Below are 22,944 nucleotides of genomic sequence, written 5' to 3' on the forward strand. Positions count from 1 at the left end.
AATTTTACAGGTGAAATGAAAAACAGTATGATAATAAGTATCATAAAAAGACTTTCTAGTGACCATAATTGATATATGGCACATGGTCAATACACATGGATACCACATAATGGCTGCACTTCAAATTGAAGTTTGTTTACATGTAACAACATGGTACACATACATAAATACGTACACTCAATATCCCTGGAATGCAAACTTTAGTACCTACTAATAAAGAACTTTGTGTAGCATATTCAAAAGAAAGCAAAGATGGAGATGAGCCATGGGAAATAACTGTTAAAGAAACCCAATCTGTATCACTTCTGTAGAAGCCAGCTAAGAAAGGCTGGTTTGCTCATGTTCTCTTTGAAGATTTGACTGACATATTCTACCAGTTAAATCAGCAACTATGTGAGTTTAAACTACAGTATTAGAAACAGGCCTCTCTGCTATTCTCCAAGTGAAAGTTATTCACCAGCACTGCATTCTCTCTTGCTCTCAAAGGTCAGCTTACTCAGTTTTGAAAAATAAGATTTTCAGTTTTTGTTGAGAAATAGGTTTCTTCCCCATAAATTTGGTGAGGCCCTCTCCTAATGAAAAACAAACAAACAAACAAAAAAAACTGCTGCAAACTCAAACTTTAGCTTATACCTTCTGATAATGGTTGAACTTTCAATAACCAAAACTCCTTTTCATTAAATTGAGCTCCACTTGGGTTATAAATTCTAGTTTTGAAATGCAGGATCAAGAGTATTTGAGTTCTGTGTTCTTAAAATGGTATAAAACTCAAACCTTTTAGTTTTATAATATTTTATATGAATTTCAAAATTCCTTAATATTTTGTTTAAAATGAACATATTTGCTCAGTTAAAACGTTCAGTACATCCTAAAAAATTTAGTAAGTTGATCTTCCTAGATTAGTTACAACATTAAATTCAGTTGCAAATAAGTTGAGCCACATGGGAAAAAAGACTATACGGATAAATCTTTATACTAAACTAATTATTAGAAAAAAATCAAATTTAGTGATTTGGCTCCTTCCAATTCTACTGTGTTATGGTCAGAGACGACATTTTAACCCACAATTGATCTTTAGTGGTTTCATGCAGCTCATTTCAAATGAGAGTGAAAACAGTGTAAAAATTAAGTGAAATGGTTAGTCCCCCAGGCATTAGATATGATAAAATAACAAAAAAGCATAGTGTTCAACGTTTATCGTAACCATTCATACAAATTCTAGCATAATGACTACATTCTATGGTTTGGGGTTCTTTTCCAGCTCATCTTTTAGAAAAGTGTACCCCAGGAAGGTAGTTGAAATAAAAGGCTCCTTTCTTAAAAGAAAGCTATGTATTAAGCCCATGAGCGAAGCCTGAGTGGAAAGGAATGCCCCTATTTTCCCTTCACACACTCGGCAAAAATGACAATACTGATTTTTGTGATTGGAAATAAAAAACTCAGAAGCCTTTTCACAGTTCTTTTTTAGCTTTAAAAGGCTACTTCATTGTCAACTGAGGAGACTCAGTTATGGTACCAAGTGGGCATACCACTCAATATACTTTACAAAGATTTTCTTTTCTGTACTCAATATTTACACCTGGATTTCTTATATGAGAAAAAGAAAAAACATCTTCTTTGATCCATGGGCAAAGTTTATCTAAAATAAATTAAAGTGCAGAAGAATTAACGATTGGTCACAAAGACCAGCATCATATGGTGGTCAGGGCATATAAATAGTGTACTTGTCACGGCAACTCAGGACAGTCACCTTCTCACCTATTAAGAACACATACACTAGCACGTGTCCTACACGTGGATATTGGAACTCCCGTTTCCACCTCCACCTTCCATTCCTTCTGTAGACTGGGAGGAAGAAGGGCGGGAGCTCCTGGGGCGAGGCTGACCATTTAGTCCCACAGGTGTGCCTAAACCATGACTTATTTGGGAAGCTGCATCATCGGATTCCCAGCGTTCCAACTCTTCCCGCACTAGTCGTTCCATCTGTTCCCTGTGGATTTCACTGTCACGACCCAGCCTTTCATCCTAATAAAGGAAAGAGAAACCAAGATGTTGAGGCAGAGTGGTGCATCCTCTTGTACTTAGAAATTGCCTTAGGAAATTTGGGGACCCAATAATCTGCACTTAGGTAAGGCTGGAGCAATACCACCAGCCTTAATAGCAATTCTGAGAACCACTGGAGTAATTTTGTTTGCTTAATTCTATAGTCCAGTGAAGGCAGTAGCATCAGTGTGAGGAGTGTTAAGAAGGTAACACCTCTGGGTTATCATTTTATCTGCACTGATCTGCAGGTACGGAGAAAAATATCCTCTCAGGTTAAGGGTTACCAACTATGACCCTGATATTTTATAGAATCAGGGTGTTTCTGTTTCAGACGACCACTGACCTCAGCCACTCCATCCAGCAGCCTTCCCAGCACCTCCCTTCTCTTCAGTTTGGCCCGCTCCATGATCTCCAGCTTCACTATCACAGCATCAATCTTGGACACGATGCTGCCGATGGAGTGCTCCATTCGGTCCACCCGTCTCACTAGGCTGCAGGAAACGCAGTTGAGAGGGGCAAAGCCACCTTGTGTTGTTGGCTTTTCGGCCCAGTTGGTTTGTCAAATGGAAATGCTAAGATTTTTTTTTTCTTAAACAATATTATAATCTAAAACACTTTCTAAATAGTCTCAAACTTAAGAGATAAACTCTCATACACTGCTGGTGGGAACGCTAACTGGCACAACCTTTTTGCAAGTCAACACTGCATCAGAAGTAGGCCTATCAGAAAAAGGTGTGCCTATTCTTTCGTTCAGATATTCCATTTTTTGAAAAGTTTTAAAGGACATAAGTATATGTGTAATTTTTGGCTACAAGGATATTCCCTAGGGTTCTGCTTATTAATAGTGGGTCATTGAAAAATGGCTACATTAATAATTAATAGAAGATGGCTTAAATATATTATTCTTCATCTATACAATAGAATTATAAGAAGACACCAGAAATTATATTGTGACAATATTTAATGCAATAGAATGATGTTCACATTCTAATGATGAAATAGAATGACGTCACCTATAATGTAAATAAAGCAGTTAGAAAATAGTATGCTCACTTACGCTCCTATTATTTTGAATAAACAAAATGTTATATAAATACTTTAAAAACATTTAATAGGAGACAAAACTTCTGGAATGGTGGCATGAGAGCCCTGGAGGCCCTCTCCCCATTGAAACAACCATAACTTGTGAGAATTATTCTTTTTTTTTAATTTCTGGAAATTTTCTTAAAGGCATACAACAAATGAAGACGCTTTTATTTAAGAAAATCCACTAAAGCAGCGGCACAGCACAGGGGATCATCTCGGTGCTTTGTGACCACCTAAAGGGGTGGGATAGGGAGGATGGAAGGGAGACGCAAGAGGGAGGGGATATAGGTATACATATCGCTGATTCACTTTGTTATACAGCAGAAACTAACACAACACTGTAAAGCAATTATACTCCAATAAAGATATTACAAAAAAAAGAAAATCCACTAAATTTCAGTAAGAAGAATAAGAGTGAGTGATATTTGAGCCACAATCTGCCCTCTTTCTCTCTTGCTCCCTAGATCAGTGTGACAGAGCTCCACTAGGGGTGGGTGCAGCAAAGAACACCCACCCCTATCCCGTCAGCTCCTAGTGGAGGGCTACACTATCTCCCAGGGAGGGGCAGGCTGCCAGTAGTTCTCATCCCTATGCCTCCACCTCCAAATCCACAATGCAGAGGCTCTAATCCAGGCAAGAGTGGATGAGAGGTAGAAGGCTCTTTTCTTCCACTCAACTTCCAATTGCAGGGTGGATTTTCCATGCTGGGAGAGGCGAGCTGAGAACGCCAAAGGCTGCCATCCCAGCCCAGTGCCTTATTCATGAAGCAGGGGTGTCACTGTGAGAGAGATGGGCCAGCCACTAGCTCTGGAGCAGTGGCACAGAGGTTTTGCCTAGAGGGAGAGTCAGGCCATAGGACAGAGCTCCAAAGCTTCCCCAACTGAACTTGCTTTAATTTGGAACAAACTGTGGGTAAATTCAAGCCTAAGAGTGCTCTTGAAAACAGTGGAGACTGTGGTGATAAGCAGTTAAGAGGAGGCTGGTCACTTCATGAGATCATCAAATTAAACTGTTTATCGGCTAGTTTACCAGAGAGAACCAGGGAAAGAGATAGCTAGGAAGACAGCTAAAGACTGGCTTCAAAACCTACCCCTGCAAAGGGACCTGAATTTCACTGGATCGCACTGTGAAGAAATTTGTATCCCAAGACATTATTGAAAACAATAGACCAATCAGCCAACAATTAGCAGAACTGAAGAGGTAGATGTAATATCAACAGAGGCAGAAGGCTTAACAGAGAAAAAAGGAAAAGGGAAAAGACAATGCAAGGGAAAGACAATGCAAGCCCTGCTAAAACCTCTGTCTTCCCAGGATGACTGTGTGCATGGTCAGGGTGTGACCTCTGAGAAGTGACATCAGCGGCTTCACAATGTGGGGGAAATAGACTTCACTAAAAAACAAACACACAAATGACAACAAAAACAAGCTCTGGGGGGAAGGTGAATTTATATATATATATAAAATTATTTAACATCTCCAGGTTTCAAAAAAAAAAAAATTACGAGACACAAAGAAAAAGGAAAATGTGACCCATACACAGGAATAAAAAGCAGGCAATAGAAACTGCCTTTGAGAAGGCCCAGATACAGATAGACTCAGTAGACAAAGAAGTCAAAGTAGCTATTCTAAATATATTCAAAGAACTAAATGAAATCATGCATAAAGAAAAATAAAGGACAGTATGATGGTGTTGCCTCATCAGATAGAGAATATCAATAAAGGGAGAGAGATTGTTAAAAAGAACCAAATAGAAATTCTGGAGTTGAAAAGAATAAGAAATGCAATGAAAAATTCACTAGAGGGTCTCAAGACTAGATATGAGGCAGCAGAAGAAAGAACCAGCAAACTTGAAGATAGATGGGCAGAAACTATGCAATCTAAAGAACAGAGAGAAAAAAGAATGAAGAAAATGAACAGAGCCTAAGAAAAACGTGGGATACCATTAAGACCCCAACTACACATAATGGGAGTCCCAGAAGAAAAGGAGAGAGAGAGAGGAGCAGAAAAATATTTGAAGACATAATGGTTGAAAACTTCCTATATTTGATGAACATATTATGCATCCAAGAAGTTTAATAAACTCCAAGCAGGATAACTGCAAAGAGAGCCACACTCAGATATATAGTAAAAATACTGAAAGACAAAGACGAAGAAAAAAATCTTGAAAGCAGCAAGAGAAAAATGACTCGTCACATACAAGGGAACCTCAGTAAGACTAACATCTGTCTTCTCGTTAGAAACAATGGGGGTCAGAAGGCAATGAAGGTGAAATAAAAATATTCCCAGATAAAGAAAAACTGAGAGAATTCATGCTAGCAGGCCTGCCTTAGAAAAGATACTAAAAGAAGTTCTTCAGGCTGAAAGCAAGTGATTCCAGATAGTAATTAGAATCCACATAAAAAAACAAAGAGCACTGGTAGCGGTAATTATTTAACTATAAAGGATAGTATAAATGCATATTTCTTATTTTTTCTCTTAACTGATTTAAAAAGCAATTGTAGAAGACAATATGTACATACTTATATTATTGGGTCTATAGTATATAAAAATGTAATAGTATATTTGATAATAACAGGACAAATGAGGTAGGTAAGAGCAAAGTTGCATTGGAATACAGAAATGATATCAGATAGTAACTTGAATCCACAGGAACGAATGAAGAGAACCAGGAATCGTAAGTAAGAAGGTTAATACAACAACCTCTATATACTCATCTCTTGTTTCTTGTCTCAGCTCCTTTAAGAGACATAAAATTATATAAAGTGATAATTATAAGAATGTAATGTTGGGTTTGTAATACACATAGGTAAATGTGTATAATAATGGCACAAAAAGGGAGAGGAGTTGATAGTTATATAGAAATGATATTTCTATATCTCATTGGATTAATTAACTTAGTATAAATATGAAGTAGATTCTGGTAAGTTGATTTGTATATGTTAAGTCCTAGAGCAGCCACTAAGAAAATAACTAAAAAATATTGTGAAAAAAATCATTAAAGGAATTAAAATGTTACACCAGAAAATATTCACTTTATGTAAAAGAAAGCAGCAAAGAAGGAAAAGAGGAACAAAAAAGACCTATAGAAAACAAAAAATAAAATGGCAAAACTAAATCCAACTATAGCAATAATAACATTAAATATAAATGGAGTAAACATTCTAATTAAAAGGCAGAGATTGTCAGACTGGATAAAAAGACCAGGTCCAACTATATGCTGTGTAAAGGAGACACACTTTAGATTCAAAGATACAAACAGGTTGAAAGTAAAAGGATGGAAAAAGATATATCATGCAAAAAGCAACCATAAGAAAGTTGGAGTTGCTACAGTAATGTCAGACAAAAAAGACTTTAAAACAAAAAAATTTACTAGAGATAAAGTAGGACATTTTATAATGAAAACAGGGTCAATCAATTAGGAAGATACACCAATTATAAACATGTATGCACCTAACAAGAGAATTCAAAATATACAAAGTAAAACCTCACAGAAATGAAGTCGACAATTTAATAATAACAGTTGGGGAATTTAATACCCCACTTTCAAAAAGTGGATAAAACTAGGCAGAACAACAAGGAAATAAAAGAACTGAATAACACTAAAAACCAAGTAGACCTAACAAACATCTATAGAACATTCCACTCAACAACAGAACATACCTCAAATGCACATGGAACATTCTCCAGGATATACCATATGCTAGGCCATAAAAACATAAAAAAATAAACACATGTAAATGGAGACACAAACACCAAAATGTTAACTGACATTTTTGGTTGCTGGGAATATGAGAGATTTTAATATTTTCTTTTGTTTTTCTTTATTTGCTAATTTTCCTATACTGAACATATTACTTTTATAAAAAGAAAAAACACCAATAAAAGTTATAAAAAAGAACTGATGATTAGTAATGGAAAAGACAAATTGAGAGAGGTGGGAGGAACTACTTAGTGTCATTTTGATTCTTGTCAGCTCAAATTCTGCCAATTCCTTTATACTTACACTTGAAACTCTTCATAAGAAACCCCACTGGAGATGCTTCCCCTCCTTCTGGAGCTATGCCCACTGTCTTCATCATCATCCTCCTCAGAGTCATCCAGACTTCGAGGGAAACTTCGGCTGCTCATGGGGCGTGGTAAAGAGCTGTGATCCAAGTCCAGGTCCTCCTGAAGAACATGGTATCACTGAGTGATGAGCAGGAACCCCTAGACTCCACAGAAGCTTCACTGAGGGCTTGGGCAAATGGGAAATGGGTGTGTGCCATTTACCCAGGATTTCTGTGAGGTTAACACCTCACAGAGTTAGACTGTGATTCTCATACTTTTCAATTTTAGATTGGCAAATTTTCAAAATAGATTTTAATGACCAGCAAGAAGCTGCTAACTTTTTGTTTGGACAAGAAAGAACAGTAAAAACAGAGCAAAGCAAAGAAAAAAGTAAATGAAGAAATATATTGTCATCTTTTCATAAAAGTTAACACATGTAATAGCTACGAAGTAAGGATACAATCTTAGAATAAGAATTTTATTAAATACAGCCATGTGAAAATATTACTCATTGTCTTCTTGTTCATATTTCAGTACGACTGAAGTTTTCACCTGTTGGCACTGTTCTGTGGAGCAGCATTTAGAAACCACTGTTCTGTACTGTCTCCTCATAGGAAACTAACTTTTTTGTGTGACATTTATTTGTATTCTCTGTACCTCAATTACCATGGATTTTTTTTTTTTTTTTGGTTTGGTTAACCATTTATTTATTTATTTAATTAATGTATTTATTTTTATTTATTTATTTTTGCTTGCATTGGGTCTTTGTTGCTGTGCGTGGGCTTTCTCTAGCTGCAGCGAGCGGGGGCTACTCTCCGTTGAGGTACGTGGGCTTCTCATTGCGGTGGCTTCTCTTGTTGTGGAGCAGGGGCTCTAGGTGCGCAGGCTTCAGTAGTTGTGGCATGCGGACTCAGTAGTTGTGGCTCGCGGGCTCTAGAGCACAGGCTCAGTAGTTGTGGCGCACGGGCTTAGTTGCTCCGCGGCATGTGGGATCTTCCAGGACCGGGGCTCGAACCCGAGTCCCCTGCATTGGCAGGCGGATTCTTAACCACTACGCCACCAGGGAAGCCCTTAACCATTTATTATTATTATTTTTTTTATAAATTTATTTATTTATTTATATTTATTTTTTGGCTGTGTTGGGTCTTCGTTTCTGTGCGAGGGCTTTCTCCAGTTGCGGCGAGCAGGGGCCACTCTTCATCGCGGTGCGCGGGCCTCTCACTGTCGCGGCCTCTCTCGTTGCGGAGCACAGGCTCCAGACGCGCAGGCTCAGTGGTTGTGGCTCACGGGCCCAGTCGCTCCGCGGCATGTGGGATCTTCCCAGACCAGGGCTCGAACCCGTGTCCCCTGCATTGGCAGGCAGATTCTCAACCACTGCGCCACCAGGGAAGCCCTTAACCATTTATTTTTAAAGTTAAAGCTTTAAATTATTTTTTCTGATTATAAAAGCTCATGTAAGTTTATTTTTAACAGTTTCATAGTACGTATTCAAACGGAAGGCAGCTGTTAGTTTTATTTTATTATAAATGATAATTTAAAGAACAACTAATTAATTTTATCTCTCCTGAGAAATCTGTTTTTCCCATTCTCATGGACATTGTGAAGTATGTAACTACTCAGGCTTCCCCTCAAGTGGCTTACTAGAAAGCTTAGGGATTAATTTGTTGCTCTATCTTATTAAGCATACGTATTTTTGTGGAATGCATTTTTTTTTAGTTTCATTCACATTCAGTTTCATATCTCAGTTTTGTTTTGCTTCACTCTTCTTTTTTTTATATTTATGCTAACATTGCATTTTAATATATATTTTTTTAAACTTTTTATTTTATATTGGAGTATAGCCAATTAACAATGTTGTGATAGTTTCAGGTGCACAGCAAAGCAACTCAGCCATATATATACATGTATCCATTCTCCCCCAAACTCCCATCCTTTTTGGAGTAAGCAGGGTACTACTACATCAATTGAGAGAGAGAGAGAGAGAGAGAGAAGGAAAGAGAGAAGACACACACGCACATGCTCTCAGTAACCCACTACTTAGTAAGGTGTTTGAAACATGGTAGGTAATGAACCAATCATGTTCTCCTAAACTAGACCCACCCTCTCTTTTTCCAGGTCGTCTCTCATCTGCTGGTGCTCATGTTCAGTCAGTTCTTGGTCTCCATCCTGGTCGTACTTTGTGAATATTGCCTCAATCTCTGCATCAGTATGGCCCTTCCTGAAATTAGTGACAGGTTACAGATGAACTCATTCATGTACATGGTCCAGCCCAAACACAGAGACATCCACGTGCAGGAGGAAAGGAGAAACTGCTGAGTCAGGGCCAGTCCTCCTCCTACAATACATTCCAGAAAGATACCCACCTCTGAAAAAGAAGTGTCTTCATGAGCACTTGGGTCAGCTTATCACCAAGGATTTATCTTTACATAAGGACTTTCCCAGGGCCACAGAAATTGTGATTCTTACTTACCCTTTGAGATCTTGTCGAAGTTCATCAAAGTTTAACTTGCCTCCCCCTTGTCGCAGACTCTCTGAAATGTCATCCACGGTATTTTTCTTCAGTTTTAGTTTGACCAAGGCTTTATGGTAGCCCTGTTGAAAAGAAAAGACTTGATTTAGTTTATCCTCCTTTTGCATTTGCTCTGCCTTCCAATTACAGTCGTAACTACTGTAAACCCAGTGACAAGAACAGTGCCTAATGTAAGTGGGCCACAAAACAAGTATGTGTTGGATGAATGATGGATGCATCCTGAGTTGTCTGTGAAGCTCTTGTGGGAGAGTTATATGGGAAGAGTCAGGGTCTTTCCGTAAATCAATAACTAGGGGCCTTTTGGTTTGTATTCACGTTTAGGTTACAGGAATGAAAATCACTATGTTCCACAGCTATCTGTCTCAGAATATGTAGGAATGTGCAACAATTCTTAAGAAAACTAAGAAACCTGAGTCAGGGATTAATTTTATTTTCTATATTATCTCATAGTTGGTAATTTCCTTACATATGTCACGTGTGTAAAAAAATTTCGGTGACATGGAGATGAGGATCTTTCACTAATACATTGCAGGCAGACCTTGCTATGCATGGCAGCGTGGGGCTGTGCAAACCACCATGCAACTGTGTGAAGTGATGCAAATAATCAATAGGAAAAATTATGATTGTTCTGTGACCTTTAAAAATTCTGTCAAAACATTAAAAACTCCCTTGGTGTTGGTTATAAATTTTACTGAAATTTAAAAAATAGTAAAATGAGTATTTTAGTATGTTGACATTTTAAACAGTAGAAACATCGAAAATTAACGTTTTACTTCTTTGTTAAAAAACTTATCCAGAGCAGTTTGAACAGTGCTTGCATTCTTCTTGTTGTTGTGTAACTTACAATATAGAGTGAGCATCTTTTCTACGTCTTGATGAGTTATCATAATCCTTTCTTAACCTGTATCAGCTTCCAACATTTTATCCCTTGCACTTTCAAAGTTGTGAAATATCTCCAAGAGTTCCTTTAATGTGAAATTTGTTTCCAGTGTGATCTCCTCTGAGACACCTTCATCCTACTCATCAGTCACTTTCCTCATTTATGTTGATAAATTTGCCTTCACTGAGTTCTTCTGGCTGCCGTCTAGCTCTCGAATGGTGTCAGTATCAACACTCCCATGGCCAGCTACGTATTTCTTCTGTAAATCCATGACGTTTGTTTTTAATTTCACTTCCAGCGTTATCATTTCTTGTTTCTTTCCTATACTTTCTCCTCTTTGCTGGCCTATTCTCTCTTTTAATTCTGCTTATTTGTAAAATGTCACATGGTTTTATCACTGGGAGATAAGGACACAACACAACTACAAGTTTTGTACGTAAACTGAATAGCAGATGCTCAGTGACCATCCTTGACTTTGAAAGAAGTGACACTATTAGTCACTGATTATGATGCACATCTGTTATTTATGGAATGATCTGTAGAGCTAGTAGTGAAGTTTGTCCTTCGTGCTATGACTCACAGTTCATATACTATAATAACTGAAATGTGCTGTGATAACTGAAAGTGAAGTTTGTACTTTATGCTATTACTCACAGTCAGTACACTGTAATAACTGAAATTTGAACTATGTTGAGAGGCTCGTATTACTTAACTGAAATCACTGATATTGTGCACATCAGAACCAAAGTACAAAGTGAGGACTGCTTGTTTTACCCCTAGGGATTTGCTAGAATGTAATCAACTATTATGCAAAATTCAGGGTAACACAAATGTTAGGTCCTGTCCAAGGGACTTTGTTTTACAAAGCGGAAGTTCTCTGTTTCAACATGATTCACAGACAACATTGTCCCGTGGTTTGAACCAAACGGAAAAATATTATGGTTAAGGAGCCACTGTATGCTAGCTGAATGATGACAGGGAACAAGCTGTGTACTTCAGATGTAGTTATTTGTTGTTGCTTAAGTTTTATATTTTAAATCAAGCATAGAAGTCACATCGAGAAGAACAAAGCTGCCCAGCTTTCCTGTTCTGCCCTCCCATTTAACAATTAAACACTTCCTGAGAAGGTGCGTAAGTGAAAGTTCTCAGGCCCTTAGGTCGTGGCCTTGCTCCAAGGATTTTTTCCTTTGACTATTTTCAAACTTCCCTGGAAGGTCAGGGTAAAGAGTGAACAACAAAATATTTGCCTCTAAAATTTCTTTCCTTTTTTTTTTTTTAAAGCGTAATTAAGATAGAAGAAGGGAAAATGTCTTTATATAATCTTCCCTTCCCATTTATTCTGAACTCTGGATCTGAAAGTGAGAGCCGACTAGAGGAGACATCAAAATAAATAAAGGGGATGAACCCAGCAGCTCAGCTCTTAAGAGGCAAAAGAGATTATTGAGAATTTAACTCTAGGGCACTAAAGGATTCCCAGAATTTAAGTTCAAGCTAGCATTATATCCATCTCTATCTCCAATGTAGAGAACATTTAAATTATTCCTGGAACATAGCAATCGACACTTTAAGTGGTGTCAATGGATCAGTGTTGATTTGGCAATCTGGCTGAAACAATGTTCATTTTACATAGAAAATAAAACGATTCTGAGAATTAGGGCTTGTCATACCTTTCTGACAAGATCTGAGAGTTCCATTTCAGCTTTCTGCTGGGCCAAATCAGATTTAACTTCAGAGTAAGTATCATTGATGATGGCCAAAAACATATTCTGTTTGTAAATCAAAGGAAGGTAGAGATTAAAGAAGAAACCTAAATATATTTTGTTAACATCAATCTAAAATTTGACATGTCTTTTTTTTTTTTTTTTAACAATTTGAGTATTTTATGAAGTCATCAATTAACAGTTTTGCTATGAAATTCTTTGGGAAAATTAGTTTTTCCATTGTCATGGCAAGGGAAAATGCAATATATAGTCTTACTTACAAAACCATACACTGATATATTTTTCAAAAAGAGACAATAATGAAATAGAACAAAATATTAATGTATTTACCTATGAATGGTGGGATTATTTTATTATTTTTGCTTATCTATGTTCTCTACATTTTTTCATCTGACATAAATTATTAGAGGTGTAGAACTCTAAATAGCTCCTCAAATTTCAACAGTCAACACAGACAAGTGGAATTCTATGCTTATTCCAAATATTGTTATAATAGTTGAGATTCCAGAACATATTTCAAGGAGATAAAAAGACCTCTGCAAACAGAAACATGGTAGGCCTAGTAGGAAGAGAGTCAAGAAAAGCTTAGTGCTAAAGACAGAGACTTTGGACTCAAACAAACTTGGGTTTCTGTCTTGGCACTGCAAGACTATATTGTGTAACTCTTCTACTCCTAATTTGAAAATGTGTTTGTTTTTACATTTATAAAATGGGAGAAATAGTAGTACCTCCCCTACAGATTTGTTGTAAGGATGAATGAGTTCATCTATGTAAAGCACTTTAGGACAGGGCCTAACGGATGGCAAGTGCTACATAATTTATAGCTATTATTATTATTCAGTGGTGGTTAGTTCATTTTCCTGACTTGTCCCTTCCCCACTATAATGGGTTGTATTTCTAACACCTATTTCCAACGGGTTTTCTCAAAGCACCACACCCACTGATCAGGCCCTTCTTTAACATGCTCTTCCATTGTTTTTCCTTTTTAGCATGTTAACTATGGTTTGTGACTGTACAGTTGTGTACTACGTCTGTTCTCTGCACAAGTCTGTGGAATCTTCATGAGGGGAGGGTTGGTATCTATTTTCCTTACCACTTGCATCCCCAGGACCCAGCACATTGCCTGGAATATAGTGGCTCAGTAAATATTTACTGAATGACTGATGAATGAACAAATGAGAGCTCTATTATTTTAATGAGCTACTAAATCTCTATGAATTAAGGAGGAATACCGTTTAAGATTCTGTAGCAGAAATGAGAACAGAATAGAAAATACACGTAAGTTCCTGGCTTAATGCTTGATTCTAAGGGCCGACAGTTGCAGTCAGTGGACCATCTCCCACCTTCGCCCATCCAACACAGGCATCTAATGTTTCATTTCTGTTTCCAAATGATGGTTAGCTAATGCCTGCAAGTGTCTTAGTTGAAATGGATTAAAGTGTGTGTCCTCTGAAGAGATTTCAAAAAATGGAAAGTGACTGAGAATGGCTCTCGAAGGTGTGGGGAGAGGAAGTTCACCTCCTCTCCGTCCTGTCTCACGAGCTTCACTTAACTGTGGGATGGACTTTGCAATAGGAGGCCTTTCCCTGTTGATGGCAGGGCTTTTGCTTCCTGACTCAGCCGAGCCTCCTCACACCACTGTGGCTTTTCAAGTGGTGGCGATACGTTAACACCCAGCAGTCATCTCAGAACAGTGGCCAGCCCTGCACTTGGCTTGCAATTAAAAAAAAAAAAAAAAAAAAAAAAATCTGTACTGACAGTAGCCTCCCCTCTCTCTGGAGGGTACAGGGAGAACAGTTCCTTTTTGTGCAGTGGTACAAACAAATATTTCAGTAGAAAGACAAAAACTAAGAGCTTTTCATGTTCTAGTGATTGATCTGATAAAATGACTGAATAATGTAGGTGCACTGCCTACTAGAGGACAACATTCAAACAAGCCCACATTTGAGCATTTCCAATTGCCACCATCACATCCCTCACTTGGCAGACTGACGTACAAAGAACACTTAGGTGGCCTGAGATTTTTACTCTCTTAGTAGAGATTCAGGGATTCAGCTGCTCCAGAATTCAAAGTACTACCAGTGTTAGACAGTAACAAAGGCTTACTCTTCCCTCTATTTTTTCTTTAATATATAACAGGAAAGAGAAAGTTTTAAGAGGCTTAAGTTTAAAACTAATAATGATACATGCACACAGCAAGATATAAATGGATTTGCATGCTACTCCTGACTCTTTCAGTACCATTAAAGTACATCTAATTCTCAATCAGTAAATACATATACTTAAGCACTAAATACCTGGACCAACTCTGGAACTCTTACAACTGAATTAATGAACTTTATACAAAGGATCTTTAGAAAATCGATTAAAAATGGAAACAATGTTTTTTTTCTTAAAATGGTTAAGATTTTATTTTCTTAAGGAAAATCTTAAGTGTTAGTGTTTAAATGAAAAATACCCATGCCTAGGTTAAGCTAACTTAATTTAGTACTTTCTTAGTGGAGTGGACAAATAAATGTATAAATGTTAAGATGAAGAAAAAAATGCCTTTTAAAAAATCTTAATTAATTTAAGGCCAAAATGTTAAAAATGTGCATCTGTACCAAATCAAAAGAATAAAAGAATTATTTTTGAAAATAATACTTAAAGCCATTTCCATTCATTGTGAGATTTAGTTTTAAATTAAAATTTGAATATTTTTTGTAGGCAGCCTCTAGATATATTAAATATGAGTAAGTTAAAACAGCCTATCTTGATCTTGAGAAGCAATAATTCATTCAAATGTTACTGCTGACACCCTGCATCTGGCTTGCTTTGTCAGTTTCTGTTTTTTAAAAAGAAAAGAAGAAGGAGAGAAATGAAAAGTCACTCAAGCAAGTGACCATGAAAGTGCTGACATTCATGTTTTAAAAAAGCATGTAAGCATATTCTACTTCTTAAAGGGCAAAGCACTATTTTAGGTAACTATAAATTTGCACTTGATCTACTTTTTTTTGCATTGAGTACATATATAAATGAAAGATCATGGAAAAGATATTTGGTGAAGACTTAAAACTGTGAATGAATGGGAAGTAAAATAAAATATGTTTCCTAATATCTATGTTTTTTCTACTTCCTGAGTCTTTAAAAAATTGATAGGCAATAAAGTGTGAGAGAAAAGAAGAGATGATGATTTATGATGGTGATATATGAAGTTTAAACCACCTCAGTATAAACAAAAGTGTACATACCAAAAGAATGAAGAACATAAAGAACACAAATGTAGTGAAATAAATTGGTCCCAAAACTCGATTAGCTTCCTCAATCTCTGCGAAGTTGACATCACCCAAAATGATACGGAATTGAGTGAAGCTATAAAAACAAAACAAAGCACAACACCACAATACAAAAACAAAGAATGTCCAGCATTCTTTTGCCATAACATTTCCTAAAAGATGATTTCATACTTTTGGACATTTTGTTTTTTAATCAGTATGGAAAACTGTCAACCCCTTTGGAAAACTCTTGTTACTTGTATGAGCAACTAAATCCTTCTGGAATCAAAATAATATGCTTTCATGCTAAATATGTTATTTCCATTTGGTAAAAAGAAAATATATTATTAGATGACTTATAAAGCAATAGGCTCTAAGAAATTAAAACATAATCTGGGTAAAATATGATAACTCTAAACCTTCACAATGGTCACCCTGAGTCTAAATTTAAAATCTCATAAGAAAAAAAGGTTTTTGAAGGATAGTCAAAATTGTACATGTATGAAGATGCACTATTTCAATGCACTTAAAGTGGGGTTGAGAACTGCTGCATGTTGCCAGATGCTGGGTCTTAATCAGAACAATTGTTTCCATTCCTGACTTTCATCAAACAGCAACATTAATTAGGGGTCCTCTTGCACAAAGCCCCATTAACTTCTATTATCATGATCATCTTCTTTCCTAACTAACTCCTTGCTAAGTGACATGGAAGTCTGAAACGGTTTTTCATATACTATTTGAGAACTTTGGAAAAAGACTGAAAATTCCTGTATTGGTTTGAGCTTCTCCTAGAATATTAGAAATACCCTTTTTTTCTTAGAAAATAGGCTGAAGTTTGAAGTTTATGGCAACATTATTTAATAGGAATAAAAGTATAGGCAAGGTCTCTTAAATGCTACCATCTGCATTTGGTGCTAAGAAGACCTCAGTCTTTGGAACAGAGTTGGCTTACTATAGCTGTTCTTCTATATCCTACTACTTTCGGGCTCTGTCTTAAACATTAGCATTTCAGAAGGTATCGTCATCTTTGCATTGATGGGTCAGTGTTTCTGGGAAAGAGAATTAATTCTCATTTTAAACAACTACTTTTAAGTACTTGGTAGTTAAACAGCCACCATGAAGATTTCTTTAACCTTGAGAAGGCAGTACTATCTATGATTCAATTTTTCTTCTTAATTTCATATATACTTACATACACTCTTGGAAAGTACTGAAGTCATCAACCTGAGTGCCAAAGACAAGGTATGCCAACTGAGCATATGCTAAGAAAATAATGAAGAACATAATTGCAAAGCCAAAGAGGTCTTTGGCACACCGAGACATGGTTGTGGAGAGCTGACTCATGGTCCTGTTGAAGTTGATGAATTTGAAGAGCTGTAGAAGAGAGGGGAGATGATATACGAAGATGAATGAGTAAATAAGCTGTGGTATATACATATGCTGGATCATTATTCAGCCCTATAAAGGAAGGAAATTTTGATTCATGCTACAACACGAATGAAACTTGAAAGCGCTGTGCTAAGTGAAATACGCCAGACACAAAAAGACAAATATTGCATGATTCCACTCACGTGCGGTACCTAGAGTAGGGAAATTCACAGAGACAGAAGGAGAATAGAAGTTACCAGGAGCTGCAGGGAGGGGGAAATGGAGAGTTAGTGTTGAATGGATAAAAAAGTTGCAGCTGGGATGATGAAAAAGTTCTGGAAATGCACAGTGGTGATGGTTGCACAACACTGTCAAGGTACTTAATGCCATTAAGTTGTACACTTAAAAGTAGTCAAAATGGAAAACGTTTTTATGTATATTTTACAACAAAAAGAAAGAGAGGACAAAAATGACTTGCTTTTTTTCAAATCCAGCCACTTATATTTTCTCATTTATAGTGAAAACAAGTTTAATTATAATTAAAATGACCATTGGTATTTTTCCCCTAGAAAGATTAAAATAAAGGAGAAAAAACCCCACAAATGAAAACTAGCTAGATAAATGACAAGGACCTACTGTGTAGCACAGGGAACTATACTCAACATCTTGTAATAACCTATAATGGAAAAGAATCCGAAAAAGAATATATGTATGTACATATGTATGTAACTGAATCACTTTGCTGTACACCTGAAACTAACACAACATTGCAAATTAACTGTACTTCAATAAAAACAAAGAGTTAACATAAAAAAAACACTAGTTAAGGGACTTCCCTGGCGGTCCAGTGGTTAAGACTTCGCCTTCCAATAGAGGGGGTGTGGGTTTGATCCCTGGTCGGGGAGCTAAGATCCCACATGCCTGGCGGCCAAAAAAACAAAATATAAAACAGAAGCAATATTGTAACAAATTCAACAAAGACTTTAAAATTGGTCCACATCAAAAAAAAAAAAAATCTTTAAAAAGAAAACACTAGTAACAAAAACCTCCAGAAAATACTTATTGTATATTAACAGTCATTTATTGTGCATCAACTACGTGCCAGGCATTGGCCAGCGCTTGGAGTGAGGATTTGAACCGGGCTCTATCTGACTGCACAGCCACATGGCACATTTTTGTAGACAAGGCACAGAGGATGCTGCCCAGTTTCGGCAGCTCGAGCCCAGAGGGCACGACAAACCGCACGGCTCTAGCTAGGAGTCTCGGTGCAAGGAAGTGGGGAGATCCGTTAGAAGTTGAGTTCCAATCTCTGTCTTAAAGAACTTAATGGTTCACAAGGTCTTGGGGGCAAGATATTTACAGGCGAAGCACTAAATAAGACGAACACCCTGAGGCACACACTGAAAGGAAATCTCTAGAATTTTACTTAAAGACCTCTTATAAAGCGCTTCTGGTCACAACAAAATGTTTCTGACGGTTGTTGTAATCACATTACTTAACACAATTCCTAGTAGTATTTCTATGAGATCTTGATTATTGTTCTGTTTTGTGATAAAGGTATGGTACGTTAGTGATGGTTTCTCTTGAACAAACATGTAACTGAATAAATAGCACGAGAGATACGGGATGAGGTCTAAGCCCTCTTATAAATCTCAGGCCTTCCAGATGTGAATAACAATTCAGGAAAATAAGTAACAGTTGGAAAGTACCTTCTAGAATGGTGCTCTTCAACAGAATTTTCTCTGATGATGGAAATGCTCTGTATTTCCACTATCTAATACAGTAGCCACTAGCCACATATAGACATTGAACACTTAAAATGTGGCCAGAGTGACTGAGGAACTGAATGTTTAATTGCATGTCATTTTAATTAATCTAACTTAACATCTAAATAGTTACTCGTGGCTAATAGCTACTATCTGGATGGCACAATCATAGAACTTAAGTGGTGACAGGCTGGCAGTTGCCCTCAAAAACAATGAAATTTCCTGAATCTCCAGAATTGAGGCTCATTGTATATGAAGTGACCTGAGCTTTCACGCACAAGGAAATGCACACGATGCCTTGGGAGAAGAAGGAAATGAGTCGTGAAGGTGCTACGCGGAGGAGCTTGTCTGTCCCAATCTCAATTCTAGGTAAAGCTGCCCTGGCCTCCACCTGGAAAGGAGGCAATCCTTCCAGAGAACATTTCCAGCGCAGGATCTCTCCCTTCCCTTTCCCCACCCTTCCCCTCCTTTCTCTTAGTTCCTTTTCCTCCACCTGGTCACCCCACTTAAGGTGAAACTTGAACCTGTCTCTGGGTTAGCACAGCCAGGGGCCCCAGGCCCAGGTGACACACAAAGGTCTCTTAATGCATTTGTTAAATGAAACCTCCAAAGACAGGTCTTCCAAGAGTGCAGGTAGCAGGCAAACAGTGAGATGAACGGTCACGTGAGTCCTGCTAGCTGACTTTACTTGTAAACATGGAGCAGCTTTTGGCTGGCTGCTTAAACTTGGCCACAGAAACGAATTCAAGTCCTTCAACATTTTGTGTGACTCACGTTAATAAAAAGACGAAAACAGTATTAAAAATCTGAACCTGACATTTATAAATTACCTTAATCCAGACAAAAAATACTATGACAGCAGCTATGTTGTTGAACTGTATTTGCCAGTATGCCAGATTCTCAAAGTTGGGGAAAGCATTTTGATCTTCTAGAAACTGTAGAAGCACCTCCACATTTGATGTTCTGTGTATGTTAATTCCTGCAGCTACCACTGACAGCTGGAAGACAAAAGATTTATATATTATTGCAGTGTTCTAGAAATATATAACTTACCTTAAAATGACTAGTTTATTTTCCTTCACAAATGTATCAGTTCTAGGGCTCACCATTCTACTCACCCAACAGCATTCATAAATTAAGTCACTCACACGGAGGGAAAGTGTTGAGCACTGCCGTAAAAGAGTGAAACGACACATCGCTCGCACCTCCTTAGTTAGGAATAGAAATCCAGTGAGCGCATGTGTGCACACACCCGAGAGATGTCACTTTATCACAAAAGGAAACTCAAACAGGAACGCCTTCTGTTCTTTTCTGCCACCTTCATTTAAATCACTTTCCACCCTTCTGCTTTCTCAGGCCTCACCTCGCTCTCTGTTTTTATTTGCGGGGCTTCATTTTTTTCATTTTCTAGCCATCTATTCTTCCCTTTATTCAACAAACACATGGTGGATATCTGTGTCCACAGCACCGTGCGAAGGATCAAGAGGAACAAATACAAGTGAAAAGTACAAACCTTCTCCTCGAGAAACTTATACTCTGGTCCAAGAGCAGATAAACACACAAAGACAAATAGTACAAAAACCTTCTAAGAAGCTGGCATCACACAACATAGGTGAAGGGTGAAAGAAGACATGCTCAAAGGAGCGCTCGTGACAGGAAAGAATGAGCTTGGTCTTAGGTGGCGGGAACGAAGGGCACAGAGGGCTCGAGAAGGCTCGCAGTGGGAATATGTGAGCCAAGGGTTCCCCTCTTGCTTGCTTCTGTCCTTTAACTCACGACCATACAACTCTTCACATCTGCTTTGGTTCTGGCCTATAAAAATCCGAGGGGAACGCTGGGCCTGCCTTGTACCCATCACCACTGGATTAACGTGTATGTGTGTAAAGTGCTAGGGGTTATAGCCATAACCACGGGGCCCCCACATGGACCCCGAATCCACGGCAGGCGGGCTATGGCAGGTGCCGTGACCTCTGCTGTCCATCTCTCTCTTCTCACGGATGATGGCCAAGGACCACTCCATCAGCCCTTCTTGAGATGGCTGTCCCGGTGATTATCAGAGTCAGGACCTGCCTGTCTGCCAGCCACAGCTGAAAAAGCCAACCTCACCACCTTCCTTGTCTTCCCCGTGAAGGGTTCCCAAACTTAGTCTAGTATTTTTGCACTGGTGGTAGGAATACTTCCTTTGAGCTCTCTGGAATACCCTGATAAGTGTTTTTCTGCATGGACTTCACTGAGAAAAAAGGGCTGACTGACTGAATCTAAAAATAACCCTTTAACAACTCTCACTAGGTACCCTTTATTTTTGCTCTGTCCGGGGCAAATGTTTATAAAAATATGGAATATGTGGTCATTTAAACAATAGAAATACACTAAATTTCCTGAGACTCTTCCTTCCAAATAGAGAATGAGAGAGAAGAACAGAGGAAAGAGGTTTGGTGGGCATTTGGGTCGTTATGTGGCTCTGAGTTTTCTTTGAGATTCTCATCTCTTGTCTACAAAAGAACTTTCTTTCTTTGACATAAGCTTCACGGAAAGCATGCCCTATTTCTAAAGGGTTAGAGAAGGTTTCAAAGGAGAAGTAGGGTGCCAGCAGCCGTACCTCATTCTCATAAAAGCACACTGTCTGAACTGTTGTCTTGTCAGCACTAAGAGTTAAAAAAAATAAGAGCACAGGGAAGCAAGTTTTCAAAGAAACACTTGCAAAATTCTGCAGCTGCTGAGCCAAGAAACTAGCCTCAATTTCCATGATGTCATCAGCTATTTTCCCAGTGGTCTCCAAGGTGGGTACGAGGCAATTCACTGGGGTGTGAGATGAAAACATTAAAACTTCTAGGCAGGTGATAAGAAAGTGTTAGAATTCTATTTGTATTTATTTTTATCCAAATATTTCAAATTCTATGCTGTGTATGTTTTTACAAGTGTACTTATTACACCACTACACACACACACTTTATAAATAAAAATACACTGGGGTGTGTCATCAAAGTTTTCATTGATATGTGTACATAATCAAGAAGTTGAAGGCTGCTGACTAGTCCTTTGCTGACACTGAAGGTATTTGGTTAAAAAAAAGAAAACATTAATTAGCATAAGATCACACCCACTTTTTTACCATTATTCTCAATGACAGAAACATAAATGTATCCATGTAAACTAAAAAAGCAGAGTTTGCATCCTTAGGGCTCCAAATAATAATTGTTTTCTAGACTGATTTTCAGTGTATATGAACTGCACTCTGCCATCGTGCAGTACAGAAATATTTTGGAAAATTATTTCCCATATCATCGCCTTTCCTGCCTCCTTAAGTACGGAAATTCTTTTGTAATTCTGTTCATTATTAATATGTTGAGAATTTGGGAATCAAGAGTTTAGCTACAGGAATTCTGTGATGTTACACAGCCATCGTGAAAGAAGGGATGCACTTCTAACTGCATCGGCATCAGATGGGTTCCACGCTGTATTCTATAGGAATGTGTATTTGATGTAGAAGTTATTTCTGAAGTACACATGTATGTGGCGTGAGGGCGGTGGCAGAGTGGCTAAGAGGGTTATTGTGAGGACTAAATGAACTGCCGTAGAGGAAAAGCACTTGGAATTGTGCCTAGCACAGACAGCTTCTGAAGTGTTAGCAGTTATTGTTATTATTGCGCCTATTAGCATCATTATCGACACGCAATACACACATATAGCTTGTTTATGTCTTAAGTATCCTTTTACTTACATATGAATAACATTTTTTCTATATTTAATAGCATATTAAAATACATTAAGTAACATACTTTCTATATTTTACCAACTAACTCTAGTGATGATTTGATAATGACTTGATGTAAATGCTTCACAAAGCCAAATGAATTTTCGGTTGGGGAGGAACAATATTGGTTAAGAAGTAGGGTAATAGAAGAGAGAATGCGAACAGGATAACGCATCACTTACTAAGATTTCAGAGGGGCAGCTCTGTCGTTGGAAAGGATGGACTTTTTTTTTTTTTTTTTAAACACTTTTTTTTTTTTAAATTTTTATTTATTTTATTTATTTATGGCTGTGTTGGGTCTTCGTTTCTGTGCGAGGGCTTTCTCTAGTTGTGGCAAGCGGGGCCACTCTTCATCGCGGTGCGCGGGCCTCTCACTATCGCGGCCTCTCTTGTTGCGGAGCACAGGCTCCAGACGCGCAGGCTCAGTAATTGCGGCTCACGGGCCCAGTTGCTCCGCGGTATGTGGGATCTTCCCAGACCAGGGCTCGAACCCGT

General features: G+C 37.9%; 1 protein-coding gene across 1 annotated transcript in view; it reads right to left on the minus strand.

Annotated features, from left to right (window-relative positions):
* Positions 1-849: 849 nt before the first annotated feature.
* PKD2 (polycystin 2, transient receptor potential cation channel) overlaps positions 850-22,944 on the minus strand; it is a 54,511-nt gene continuing 32,416 nt past the window's right edge. Inside the window, exons 7-15 of the mRNA XM_061192642.1 lie at positions 19,526-19,693; positions 16,754-16,935; positions 15,538-15,658; positions 12,254-12,352; positions 9,647-9,768; positions 9,277-9,394; positions 7,133-7,296; positions 2,387-2,534; positions 850-2,025 (exon numbers count right to left, since the gene is read on the minus strand). Coding sequence (XP_061048625.1) covers positions 1,789-2,025; positions 2,387-2,534; positions 7,133-7,296; positions 9,277-9,394; positions 9,647-9,768; positions 12,254-12,352; positions 15,538-15,658; positions 16,754-16,935; positions 19,526-19,693 — 1,359 coding nt within the window. The 3' untranslated portion in view covers positions 850-1,788. The remainder of the gene's footprint in view (positions 2,026-2,386; positions 2,535-7,132; positions 7,297-9,276; positions 9,395-9,646; positions 9,769-12,253; positions 12,353-15,537; positions 15,659-16,753; positions 16,936-19,525; positions 19,694-22,944) is intronic.

Source organism: Eubalaena glacialis, chromosome 5, assembly GCF_028564815.1.
Source record: "Eubalaena glacialis isolate mEubGla1 chromosome 5, mEubGla1.1.hap2.+ XY, whole genome shotgun sequence".
Lineage (NCBI taxonomy): Eukaryota > Metazoa > Chordata > Mammalia > Artiodactyla > Balaenidae > Eubalaena > Eubalaena glacialis.